Raw genomic sequence first — 12,461 nt, forward strand, 5'->3', positions numbered from 1 at the left:
GGGGGGAGAGAGAGGGGGGAGGGGAGAGAGTGTGGGGGGGGGAGGAGAGCAAGAGGGGGGGAGAGAGTGAGGGGGGAGAGCGAGAGGGAGAGGGGGGAAAGAGAGAGAGTGATGGCGGGGGGGGGGAAGAGAGAGAGAGGGGAAGTGGGAGTGGGGGGAGAGAGAGAGTGGGGGGGAAGGAGAGGGAGAGAGGGATGGGGGAGAGAGGGATGGGGGAGGAGTGTGTGTGAGAGAGAGGGGGGGAGGGGGAGAGAGGGACGGGGGTGGGTGCGTGAGAGAGAGGGGGAGGGGAGCGCGTGAGAGAGGGGGGGAGGGAGCGCGTGAGAGAGGGGGGGAGGGAGCGTGTGAGAGGGGGGGAGGGAGCGTGCGAGAGAGGGGGGGAGGGAGCGTGCGAGAGAGAGGGGGAGGGAGCGTGCGAGAGAGAGGGGGAGGGAGCGTGCGAGAGAGAGGGGGAGGGAGCGTGCGAGAGAGAGGGGGAGGGAGCGTGCGAGAGAGGGGGAGGGAGCGTGCGAGAGAGAGGGGGAGGGAGCGTGCGAGAGAGAGGGGGAGGGAGCGTGCGAGAGAGGGGGGGAGGGAGCGTGCGAGAGAGAGGGGGAGGGAGCGTGCGAGAGAGAGGGGGGGAGCGTGCGAGAGAGGGGGGAGGGAGCGTGCGAGAGAGAGGGGGGGAGCGTGCGAGAGAGGGGGGGAGGGAGCGTGCGAGAGAGGGGGGGGAAGCGTGCGAGAGAGGGGGGAGGGAGCGTGCGAGAGGGGGGGGGAGCGTGCGAGAGAGAGGGGGGGGAGCGTGCGAGAGAGAGGGGGGGAGCGTGCGAGAGAGAGGGGGGAGCGTGCGAGAGAGAGGGGGAGGGAGCGTGCGAGAGAGAGGGGGGGGAGCGTGCGAGAGAGGGGGGGGAGCGTGCGAGAGAGGGGGGAGGGAGCGTGCGAGAGAGGGGGGGAGGGAGCGTGCGAGAGAGAGGGGGGGAGCGTGCGAGAGAGGGGGGGGAGCGTGCGAGAGAGGGGGGAGGGAGCGTGCGAGAGGGGGGGGGTGCGTGCGAGAGGGGGGGGGAGCGTGCGAGAGGGGGGGGGCGTGCGAGAGAGGGGGAGGGAGCGTGCGAGAGAGAGGGGGAGGGAGCGTGCGAGAGAGGGGGGGAGGGAGCGTGCGAGAGAGGGGGGGAGGGAGCGTGCGAGAGAGGGGGGGAGGGAGCGTGCGAGAGAGGGGGGGAGGGAGCGTGCGAGAGAGGGGGGGAGGGAGCGTGCGAGAGAGGGGGGGAGGGAGCGTGCGAGAGAGGGGGGGAGGGAGCGTGCGAGAGAGGGGGGAGGGAGCGTGCGAGAGAGGGGGGGAGGGAGCGTGCGAGAGGGGGGGGAGGGAGCGTGCGAGAGGGGGGGGGGGAGGGAGGGGGCGTGCGAGGGAGGGGGGAGGGAGCGTGCGAGCTAGAGGGGGAGGGGGGAGAGTGCGTGCGAGGGAGAGAGAGTGGGGGGACGGGGGGAGAGAGCGTGCGAGGGAGAGAGAGAGTGGGGGGACGGGGGGAGAGAGCGTGCGAGGGAGAGAGAGAGTGGGGGGACGGGGGGAGAGGAAGAGAGAAGGAGGGGCGTAGAGAGAGAGTGGGGGGAGGGAGAGAGAGGGGGGACTGGGGTGGAGAGAGAGGGGGGATGGGAGGAGAGAGAGGGAGGGGGGAGGGGAGAGAGAGAGGGGGGGAGAGAGAGAGAGAGAGGGAGGGGAGAGAGAGAGAGTGAGAGGGAGGGGATAGAGCGAGAGAGATGGGGGGGGAGAGAGAGAGAGAGAGAGGGGGGGAGGGGATAGATAGAGAGAGAGAGATGGGGGGAGGGAGAGAGAGAGAGAGAGGGGGGAGAGAGATAGAGAGAGGGGTAAGGCACAGAGAGAGGGGAGGGGCATAGAGAGGGAAGGAGATAAAGAGAGAGTGGATTGGGAGGGGATAGAGAGAGAGGGATGGGGGGGAGGGGAGGGGATAGAGGGGGAGGAAATAAAAAGAGGGAGATGGGGAGGGGATAAAGAGAGGAGGGGAGGGGATGAAGAGAGAGGGGGCAGAGGATAAAAAGAGAGCGGGCAGAGGATAAAAAGAGAGCGAGAAAGAGCAGGCTTCCAGTAGGGGTTATTGCGTAGCAAGCAGGGAACTCGATTGATTTTCGTCTGCTGCCTTCCGTCTCCCAGGGAGACTCTGGCAAGTTCTAGTTATTGCTCCTGTTTGCCCGGCTGAGTCAGTTGACTTGGCAGAAGTTGGTGATCAAACCTGGGAGGTCTGCGTGGCTCATAGACCGAGGGTTTATCTCTGAACCATACGGACAGGATAGACCCAATGTCTCTTCCCGATACACACCGAGCTCGGATCCTGTCTGAACGATGCAGGCGAAAGGGTAACAAAGGTCATCAGTTGTGTTAACTGAGCGGCGAACAGAACAAATAAGGTTCTCTTCTGCAGAGGATACCTTTGCTCTTCGTGCATTGTGCTATCTCTTGCGGTGTGAAGTGGTCCTTCCTCTCTTATCTAATGCTCTGAACGTTTGTGTGCAATCTGTTTCCAGTTTGCATGTATTTCAGTTGTTTGCATTGTAACATTTATGGTTCTGGATAAGCCTTGCCTCGCATCTGCGGCCTGATTTTCAGGCTGTGGGAATAAGGACCGAGATTTAGACTGGCTTGGAGAGGAAAGACCTTTCCATTTGGTTATTGCTAACGATGGCCACCTTTAACATTGAGGCCTGCACAGTCTAGTGACATTGGGATACGGGATATACTGAGACTGGTGATATGCTTTCTGTGTTTTAGCTTCTTATACGGTGGAGTTCTATGATGGAGTCGTTCAAACTGTGAAGAAAATCCATGTCAAATCTCTTCCCAAAAGCTCACGGGAGAAGGTAAGGCTCAAATCGTCTGCCTACGTAATAACAGTCGCTGCACACCAAATGTAATTCATTGAGTGAAGCACTTTACATAAGAACATAAGTAGGCCGAGCAGGAGTAGGCCCAAAAGACCCCTCCAGCCATTGAATAAGATCATGGCTGATCTTCTATCTCAACTCCAATTTCTTGCCTTATCCCCATATCCCTTGGTTCCCTTAGTGCCCACTAATCTATCAATCTCGGCCTTGTATATACTCAATGGCAGCCCACGGGGGTAGAGAATTCCAAAGATTCACCACCCTCTGAGTGAAGAAATTTCTCCTCATCTCAGTCCTAAATGGCCGACCCCTTATCCTGAGACTGTGCCCCCTGGTTCTAGACTCCCCAGCTAGGGGAAACACCCTCTCATCATCGACCCCGTCAATCCCCCTCAGAATCTTGCATGTTTTAATGAGATCGCCTGTCATTCTTCTAACTCCAGAGATTAGAGGCCCAATCTACTCAATCTCTCATTGGACAACCCTCTCACCCCATAAATCTAGTGAACCCTCCTTGCACTGCCTCTAAGGCAAGTATGTCCTTTTTTGGGGAAAGAGACCAAATCAAAAGTTTGTGATATTCTGGCGATGTGGTAAGGCGCACTGTAAACTCTGTTATTAATAATTAAACCCGCCATGCAACCCTCTGTGCAATTGTTTGGGGAAGAGACTATAACTGCTGCTGTGCCCATGTTCTAATGCGTTGTGCTATGCGGGGCTTAAAGTTTCCTCAACTTTTCTGTCCTTTGATGAGGAGGGAGCGATAAAGCAGAGGTCGAATCGAGGTATGTCGAAACATTAAAGGATTTGATAGGGGTGGATAGAGAAGAACTATTTCCTCTGGTCGTTTGGTGGGGGGGTTTAAAATCTTTGTTTATGGGATGTGGGCGTCGCTGGCAAGGCCGGCATTTATTGCCCGTCCCTAATTGCCCTGGAGAAGGTGGTGGTGAGCCGCCGCCTTGAACCACAGAGGGCAGTTAAGAGTCAACCACATTGCTGTGGGTCTGGAGTCACATGGAGGCCAGACCGGGTAAGGGCGGCAGATTTCCTTTGTTGAAGGACATTAGTGAACCAGATGGGTTTTAATGACAATCCGGTAGTTTCATGGTCACCATTACTGATGCTAGTTTTTTAATTCCAGATTTATATAATTGAAATGGGATTTGAACTTGTGTCTCCGGATCATTAGTCCAGTAACATAACCAGTATTCTACTGCACCCCGAGAGAGAGAGGGGGTAGAGAAAGGGGGTGGTGGGGGGGGGGGGGGGGGGGTAGGTGGAATCCAGAACAAGGGGCATAACCTTAAAAGTAGAGCTCGGCTGTACAGGTGTGAAATCAGGAAGCGCCTCTTCACACACACACAGTCGTGGAAATCTGGAACTATTTTTCTCCCCAAGAGGCTGGGTCAATTGAAATTTTTAAGACTGAGATCAATAGATTTTTATGAGTTAAGGGTATCCAGGGATCATAGATCAAAGATGGGTAAATGGTGTTGGGGTGCAGATCAGCCATGATCTCATTGAATGGCGGAACAGGCTCGAGGGGCTGAATGGTTCACTCCTGTTCCTGTGTTCCAACAGATCCATGGCCTTTAACTTTTCCCAGTTAACTGCCTGTGCTACTCAAGACACTTTTATGACATCGTGGCTGCGACAGAACAACAACCCATTTATTTTGGATGGCTGTAAATTTTTGTCGTTAATTTAAGAGAGCAGACATCAAATTATTGGCATACACAAACAAATTAAGTTCACGGTAATCAATTCTTTGAAAGTTTTATGGGAAAATCTGTTTCTGTCTTTTTTAAAGTCAACCAGTACATGTTTTACCATTGAATACGTGTGTTGAGGAATTGGGTGATTTGCTTTTCTTTTGGCGATTAACACAAATGCTGGGACTTCTCACCTCAGCTCAGGCATGAACAGGGAGAGATGGCAAATGGACTTGAGGCAGTTCGTTTGAGGGAGCGAAAATATCATATCATAGTTCAGCACAGAAAGAGGCCATTCGCCCCATCGAGCCTGCACCGGCTCATTCGAAGAGAAATCCACCTTAGTCCCACTTCCACCCTCTTTCCCCACATCCCTGCAAATTTTTTTCTCCTTCAAGTAGTTATCCAGTTCCCTTTTGAAGGCTGCTATTGAATCTGTATCCACCACCCTGTCAGGCCATACCTTCCAAATCCTAAACACTCGTTGCATTAAAAAGTTTTTCCTCATGTCGTCTCTGGTTCTTTTGGCAGTCATCTTAAATCTGCGCCCTCTCGTTACCGACTCTTCGGCCAATGGAAACAGTTTCTCTTTATTCACTCTTATCTAAATCCTTCGCGATTTTAATTGGCTCCATCAAACATGGCACATCAGCACAAAAGCAGAAGCAAAATACTGCGGATGGTGGAAATCGGAAATAAAAACACACATTGCTGGAAATATTCAGCAGGTCAGGCAGCATCCGTGGAGAAAGGAACAGAGTTAACGTTTCAGGTCGATGACCCTTCATTAGAAGTTCTGTTGCAAGGTCACCGACCTGAGTCAAGAACAACTTGTATGTGTATAGCACCTTTAATGTAGTGAAACGTCCCAATCCGCTTCACTGGAGTGTTATGAGACGATATGATTATTTGGCACTGAGCTACGGAAGGAGAAATTAGGGCAGGTGACCAAAAGCTTGAGAAGCGTATTGAAGGAGGAAAGAGAGGCGGAGAGGTTGAGGGAGGGAGTTCCAGAGCTTGGGGCCGAGGCAACAGAAGGCACGGCCACCAATGGTTGAGCGATTATAATCAGGGATGCTCAAGAGGGCAGAATTAGAGGAGCGCAGATATCTTGGGATGGGGGAGCGGGGTTGTGGGGCTGAAGGAGATTACAGAGTGAGGAAGAAACATTAACTCTGTTTCTCTCTCCACAGATGCTGCCTGACCTGAGTATTTCCAGCATTTTCTGTTCTATTTTCACCTCAAAAACTGTTGCCTGGACTGGGAAATTTTAACTGAGGAAAGATTGGATAGGTTGGGTTTGTTTTCTTTGGAACAGAGGAGGCTGAGGGGAGACCTTATTGAGGTGTATAAAATTATATGAGGGGCCTAGACAGAGTGGATAAGAAGGACCTATTTCCCTTAGAAACCAGGGGGCATAGATTTAAAGAAATTGATAGGAGGTTTAGAGGGGATTTAAGGGGAAATGTTTTCACCCAGAGGGTGGTGGGGGTCTGGAACTCACTGCCTGAAAGGGTGATAGAGGCAGAAACCCTCACCATATTTCTCATTTGGATGTGCACTTGAAGTGCCGTAACCCACAGGGATGCGGACCAAGAGCTGGAAAGTGGAATTGGGCTGGATGGCTCTTTGTCGGCCGGCGCGGACACGATGGGCTGAAATGGTCTCCTTCTGTAAATTTCTATAGTTTCTATGAAAAGCAGGTTGTCTATCTGTCTGTCCGGTCCAGGAGTTTTTTTTGGGGGGGGGTTGGGGTGGGGGAGGGCGATGAAAATGGAAACTTATGTAGAAAAGTAAGCAAATCCGCCAAAGAGATTGGCGTCCGATGACGTCAGAGTGCCCGTATTTGGGAATTGTTGGCGTGAATCTGAATATTGTTACCCAGCGGTGAGGTGTTCCAATGCCCAAGTCACTGCTGTTCTGCTGTCGACTATCTGTACTTAGGGCGTGCTTTCGTTTACAGAATGCAGCAAGTGGGAGGAATAAAGAGAACGGCTCCAGCAGCAGCGGCAGGCGAAGGGAGAGGATGCGCGAGAAGACTTCCCCATCCCCCACCGACGAGCGGGTCAGGGAGAGCAAGATCGCGGAGGCGAAAGAGGACGAGGCAAAGCCAGCGGAGCCGGAGGTGGAGCAAACGGCCTCGCGCGACGCCGCCAAGGAGCCAGCGGCAGCCCAGCCGAAGAGCTCTCCGCCACCGACCCCGCCGCAGAAGAGCTCACCGCCTCCCAGTGAACCGGGCAAGCCCGAGGAGAAAAGGAAACGTGGGAGACCGCCCTCAGTGGGACTTGCAGGTGAGGTGCGGCGAGTGTTCCCCTTAAGCAGCTTGAGGTCTGGAGGTCCTACGCAAAGCCGCTCACCGGCTTCTGAATGGAAAAGATGCGTGGAATTTTGAACGGGCCACGTAGCTCATTTAAAATTTAGAAAAATAGAGGGAACATTACATGCAAAGTGCACTGGGCTATCAAGAGTTTGAACATGGGCTTCTGATGAAAGAATGAATAAACTTGCATTTATCTAGCACCTTTCACAACCACAGGATGCCCCAAAGCGCTTTGCAGCCAATTTTCAAGTGTAGTCACTGTTGTAATGTAGGAATAAGCAGCAGGTAGTCGATTGAGTGTCAGCCTAGATTTATGTGCTCAAGTCCCTGGAGTGGGACAATTAACATAACAACAGATTATCTGGTCATTACCACATTGCTGTTTGTGGGAGCTTGCTGTGCGCATTTTTGGCTGCCGCGCTTCTTGCATTACTACAGTGACTCCACTTCAAAAAGTACTTCACTGGCTATAAAAGTGCTTTGAGACGTCGGGCGGGGAAAAGCCCAAGGTAGATTCAGGGTCTTTTGACCCAATCGCTGCTTCCTCGAGCATCTCTTAATCGGCTTGCAATTTGAGAACACAGGCTGACACACGGAGCGATCGTCAGCCGTTTAAAAAGCGTTATTGATCACCACAGCGCCTCGACAGAGCAGTCCCGAGGACAGGCGTTGCAGCTGTTCAGCGGGAGTTTGGTTCCCCCCTACCTAAATTTGTACTATTTCGGTTTGCTACCATGGCGACTGGAGCACGCTGAGTGAACCAACCGAGCAGAGGAGTCTTTATTTTTAAAACTATGTGTAACCTCGACACACACATAATGCGATCTCATTCATTCCTGAGGGTCCTGTAGAGCTGGGAGAGGTCTTTGGTGTTAAATGATTTGTTTGCTTCAGGTCAGCCCTATGCTGATGGGGTTAGAAAGAAAGACATGCATTTCTATAGCGCCTTTCACGACCACTGGATGTCTCTCAGCGCTTTACAGTCAATGAAATACTTTTGAAGTGTAGTCACTGTTGTAATATGGGAAATGCAGCAGCCAACTTGGGCACAACAAGCTCCCACAAACAGCAATGTGATAATGACCCGATAAATCTGTTTTGTTATGTTGATTGTCGCACTCCAGAGACTTGAGCACATAAATCTAGGCTGACACTCCAGTGCAGTGCTGAGGGAGTGTTGCACTGTCGGAGGTACTGTTTTTCGGATGAGACGTTAAACCGAGGCCCCGTCTGCCCCCTCAGGTGGACATAAAAGATCCCATGGCACTATTTCGAAGAAGAGCAGGGGAGTTATCCCCGGTGTCCTGACCAATATTTATCCCTCAATCAACATAACAAAAACAGATTATCTGGTCATTGTCACATTGCTGTTTGTGGGAGCTTGCTGTGCGCAAATTGGCTGCTGCATTTCCCACATTCCGACAAGAGACTTCAACAGGTCCTTCATTGGCTGTAAAGCGCTTTGGGCCGTTCCGAGGTCGTGAAAAGCGTTATATATAAATGCAAGTTTTTTTCGCTTAAAAAAAAAAATAAAGTTTTTGTTTCTGATTTCGGCCGGTTCCGATTTCACATTTGCAAGTTGTGTTTGCTTTGCATGTTTCTCCAGGTAATCATTCTAAGGGGGCTGCGTCTCTGAAGGATCGCAGACTGCTTCCGCCACGCCAGGGAGGTCCAGGATCGGGAAAGAGAGAGTCTGCCTCAGCTGTCACATTCCAGCCCAAGCAAACAAGGCATAGCAAGATCTCAGGTCAGTGTTCTGTCAGAATGTTCTGAGCGACAAAATCCCAAATGTCACAGCAGGAAAGTGTACTTCCTCCTGTGTACTGTATTTCAGGTGTACTTGCATAAAATTGCCAGCCTTTATATTTTCAGTAGCTTTTACTGTAGCTGGATGGTGTGGCTCAAAGGTGAAGGAAAACTACTTTTTAATCAAAGTACTTTTCCAATTTATATAATATCTGTACTCTAATTCTGGCTTCTTGTGCATCCCTGATTATAATCACTCCACCATTGGTGGCCGTGCCTTCAGCTGCCGAGGCCCGAAACGCTGGAATTCCCTCCCTAAACACCTCTGCTTCCCTTTTCTCCTTTAAGACTATCCTTAAAATCTATCACTTTGACCAAGCTTTTGGTCGTCTGCCCTAATTCTTAACTTGTGCCATTACCATCTCATTTTTGCCCATCATCCCTTTTGTCAAATCTCTCCTGTCTTCCACCCTATCACAGACCTTCCCTTTTGTCCTTCCCTCCCCTCCCCCTTTCACTGCCCCTGCACTTCCTTAAGAATCTGTTACATCTCAAACTTTTCCAGTTCTGACGAAGGGTCACAGACCCGAAACATTAACTCTGTTTCTCTCCACAGATGCTGCCTGACCCGCTGAGATTTCCAGCATTTTCTGTTTTTATTTCAGATTCCAGCATCCGGCTCGGTGTCAAATTTTGTTCGGTAACGCTCCTGTGAAGCGCCTTGGGACGTTATACTAAAGGCGTTATATAAATGCTGGGGCATTGGACATGGGAAATTAAGGTTAAGTGTGTGGTCTTCAGGTGAAGCGATGGGATCAGAGCTTGCAGAGTTGAGATGTACTTATGTTGGTTGGGGCATAGTAATTTCCCTGCAGTATAAGCTGAGGAAGTGGGAGATGCCAAACCGGTGTTCAAGCACTACTGCTGGTGAGAAGATGTAATTATACCGTGACTGTAATTACAGAGTTTACATAAGGCCATTCCCATTATAAATATGGACACAGGACTTTATAATGGGAAACGGTGTCATTTTTCTGTCAACAGGAAGCAAGGTTTTGTGGAAAGGGAAGTGCGTGAAAATGTAAGATCTTAACCGTGTGTAAGTGTTAGCCTCGGGAGAATCTTTATTTATGCTTTGTAAAAAAAATAAAGTGATTACTTTTTCAACCGGTGCAGAGACTGGAGTCAGCTCTCTGCTCCCCCCCGCCCCTCCCCCAGTCACTATGGTGAATATCATCAGCAGAATCTCCTGTGTCCAGGCCCAACTGTGCAGCAAGCAACGAGCCTGCAACTGCGAGGCGCCAAGCCTCAGGAGACCACGCTGTTTGGGCGGGAGTGCAGATTTCCCAACCACGATAGCAAGTGTTGGGTGGCTTCGGAACATCTCCCGTTCTGTATCGGAGATGTGGCTCCTGCTGTTCCAATGTCGTCGCTAAGGGCTGTTTCCCGTCAGTGACGGAACTGGAGCAGCTAAGCTAGGAGGTAGACTCCACGTGAGAGTCTCCATTTTCAGAGCATGACACTGCACAGGAGGAGGCCATTTGGCCCATTGGGCCTGTCCCGACTGTTTGAAAGAGCCATCCAATTAATTCTATTCCTCTTGTACTTTCCCCACGGCGCTGTGAAAATATTCCCCAAGTATTTATCCAATTCCCTTTTGAATGTTACAATTGAATCTGCTTCCACCGCCCTTTCAGGCAGCGAGTTCCAGATTACAACAACTTGTGGTAAGAAAATTGCTGCTTTGTTTGGATAAGAGTGGATCAGAGTTTCTCTTGTGATTTTTTTTTTTGGTCTATGTGGAAGACTATTTTGAATAACCAGCACCTCCCCCAGAATTTCTCTTGTCACGGATGGCAAATTCTCAATAGTAATCTTGAGATGCTGCTATTTAAAAAGTATGTATTGGGGTTCAAGGGGTATCTCCGCACTCCCCAAACAGTAGAACATAACCTCGTGCTCTAGATTCTCAGTCAGCAAGTCACCGTTGGCCATTACTAAACGCATTGAGTAAAGACCCTCCCCTTTCCTACAGAGAGGAAGCAATGCCACAACACTTTGGCTGCTCCTAGCCAATCATTTCAGATTAACTTTGGCAGAGGCTAAGGAGGAAGTTGCCCATCTTTCCTCTTGGACAGAGAGGAAGTGGGGGCAATCCTGGCTCACAGTCCGGCAACACCTCCATTTTAAAATTCTCATCCTTGTTTTCAAATCCCATCCATGGCCTCGCGCCCCCTCCTCCTCCCAATCTCTGTGACCTCCTCCAGCCCGTCAACCCTCCGACAACTCCTCCAATTCTGGCCTCTTGCGCCTCACCCATTTTAATCGCTCCACCATTGGCGGCTGTGCCTTCAGCTGCCTCGGCCCCAAGCTCCGACCTTCCCGTTACCTCTCGGCTTTTGGTCACTGAATATCTCCTTGTGTGGCTCGCTGTCATATTTTGTTTGACAACGCTCCTGTGAAGCGCCTTGGGATGTTCTAGTATATAAAAGAGGCTATTTAAGTGCAAGTTAAAATGGCAATGGATTGACATACTGCAGCTGTGCGTTCTCATTAATTCTCTCCCTCTTCCTCTCCCCTCCCACGCCTCACCCCCCCCATCTTTCTCTCTCCCACAACTTGTGGGACAGTGGTCGTTGAAGTTATCTCCATAGTGATCAAGTCTTCTGGTGTCATTGACTGTATTCGCGGTGATGACATTGTGCTCAATAATCTCTCGCCAAGGAGGAGGGGAGCGGAGAAAGTGTACTCTAATAACAGGCGTGCGCTTTGCTTTCCTTTGCGTGTTTGTACAGGCCGGAGGCAGTCCCAGAGCCATCGAGGTCAGGAGCAGAACAGAAGGCGATCTCTGCGTCTAGCTTCCGGCGACAGCAACTCCTCGTCCGTTGGAGCCCTGAGTGATGGAGCGGAACCTCGGAGCAGGACAAAGGACCAGGAAAAGGTCGAGGAAGGTGACGTTCTCCTTTCCTTACAAAGAAGGGCTTGTTTTCTTGCTGGGTGTCAAGGGGGGAACAAACCTCTCAAATGGTGGTCTGTCCTGCCTTTCTACGTTTTGCCGAGTTCTTGATCTGAATGGTGGCCATGCAAGGAGGTGCTAATCAGAGCTTGATGTTTATCCCATTCCCTCTCCCCGTGAGGAAGAAAAATTGGCCCAGGACACACTCTTGCATATCTGTTTCCTCAGTTACACCTAGCCTTACTATAGCAAAATTAATTCATGGGATGTGGGCGTCGCTGGCAATGCCCTTTGTACAATTTTATCTGTTTGTAACACTGCTGTGGGACGTTTTGCTACGTTAAAGGTGCTATATAAATAAAAGTTACTATTATTAATTGTGTAACTTGCTGGGCCTTTTCAGAGGGCAGTTATAAGTCAACCACATTGCTGTGGGTCTGGAGTCACATACAGGCCAGGTCGGGTAAGGGCAGCGGGTTTCCTTCCCTAAAGGGCATTTTTATTTTAATGGGGCGGGGGGAGGCGAGCGAGCAGCAGGGGGTGATGATAGGTACATCCCAACGCAACTAAAAGACATTAGTGAACCAGATGGGTTTTTATAACAATCCGGCAGTTTCATGGTCACCATTACTGACACTAGCTTTTTAATTCTAGATTTATTTAATTAGCTGAATTTAAATTCCCCAGCTGCCGTGGTGGGATTTGAACTCATGTCCCCGGATTATTAGTCCATTAACATAACCCCTATGCTACGGTAGCATGTGGTGCTCGTTCTGCTGAAATACTCAATCCATGCCCAGAAGTTTTGAGAAAAGTTGTTTCAAGTAAATTTAAAGTGTATTTGAGATACTGG

General features: G+C 50.8%; 1 protein-coding gene across 1 annotated transcript in view; it reads left to right on the plus strand.

The window, feature by feature from the left end:
- The window catches only part of LOC139276896 (PHD finger protein 20-like), a 60,879-nt gene that overhangs the window by 9,245 nt on the left and 39,173 nt on the right, over positions 1–12,461 (plus strand). The window contains exons 4-9 of the mRNA XM_070894892.1: positions 2,147–2,156; positions 2,518–2,524; positions 2,762–2,850; positions 6,550–6,877; positions 8,513–8,653; positions 11,448–11,603. Of these exons, the coding sequence (XP_070750993.1) occupies positions 2,147–2,156; positions 2,518–2,524; positions 2,762–2,850; positions 6,550–6,877; positions 8,513–8,653; positions 11,448–11,603 (731 nt within the window). The remainder of the gene's footprint in view (positions 1–2,146; positions 2,157–2,517; positions 2,525–2,761; positions 2,851–6,549; positions 6,878–8,512; positions 8,654–11,447; positions 11,604–12,461) is intronic.

The sequence above is a fragment of the Pristiophorus japonicus genome, chromosome 12, assembly GCF_044704955.1.
Source record: "Pristiophorus japonicus isolate sPriJap1 chromosome 12, sPriJap1.hap1, whole genome shotgun sequence".
NCBI classification, from domain to species: domain Eukaryota; kingdom Metazoa; phylum Chordata; class Chondrichthyes; family Pristiophoridae; genus Pristiophorus; species Pristiophorus japonicus.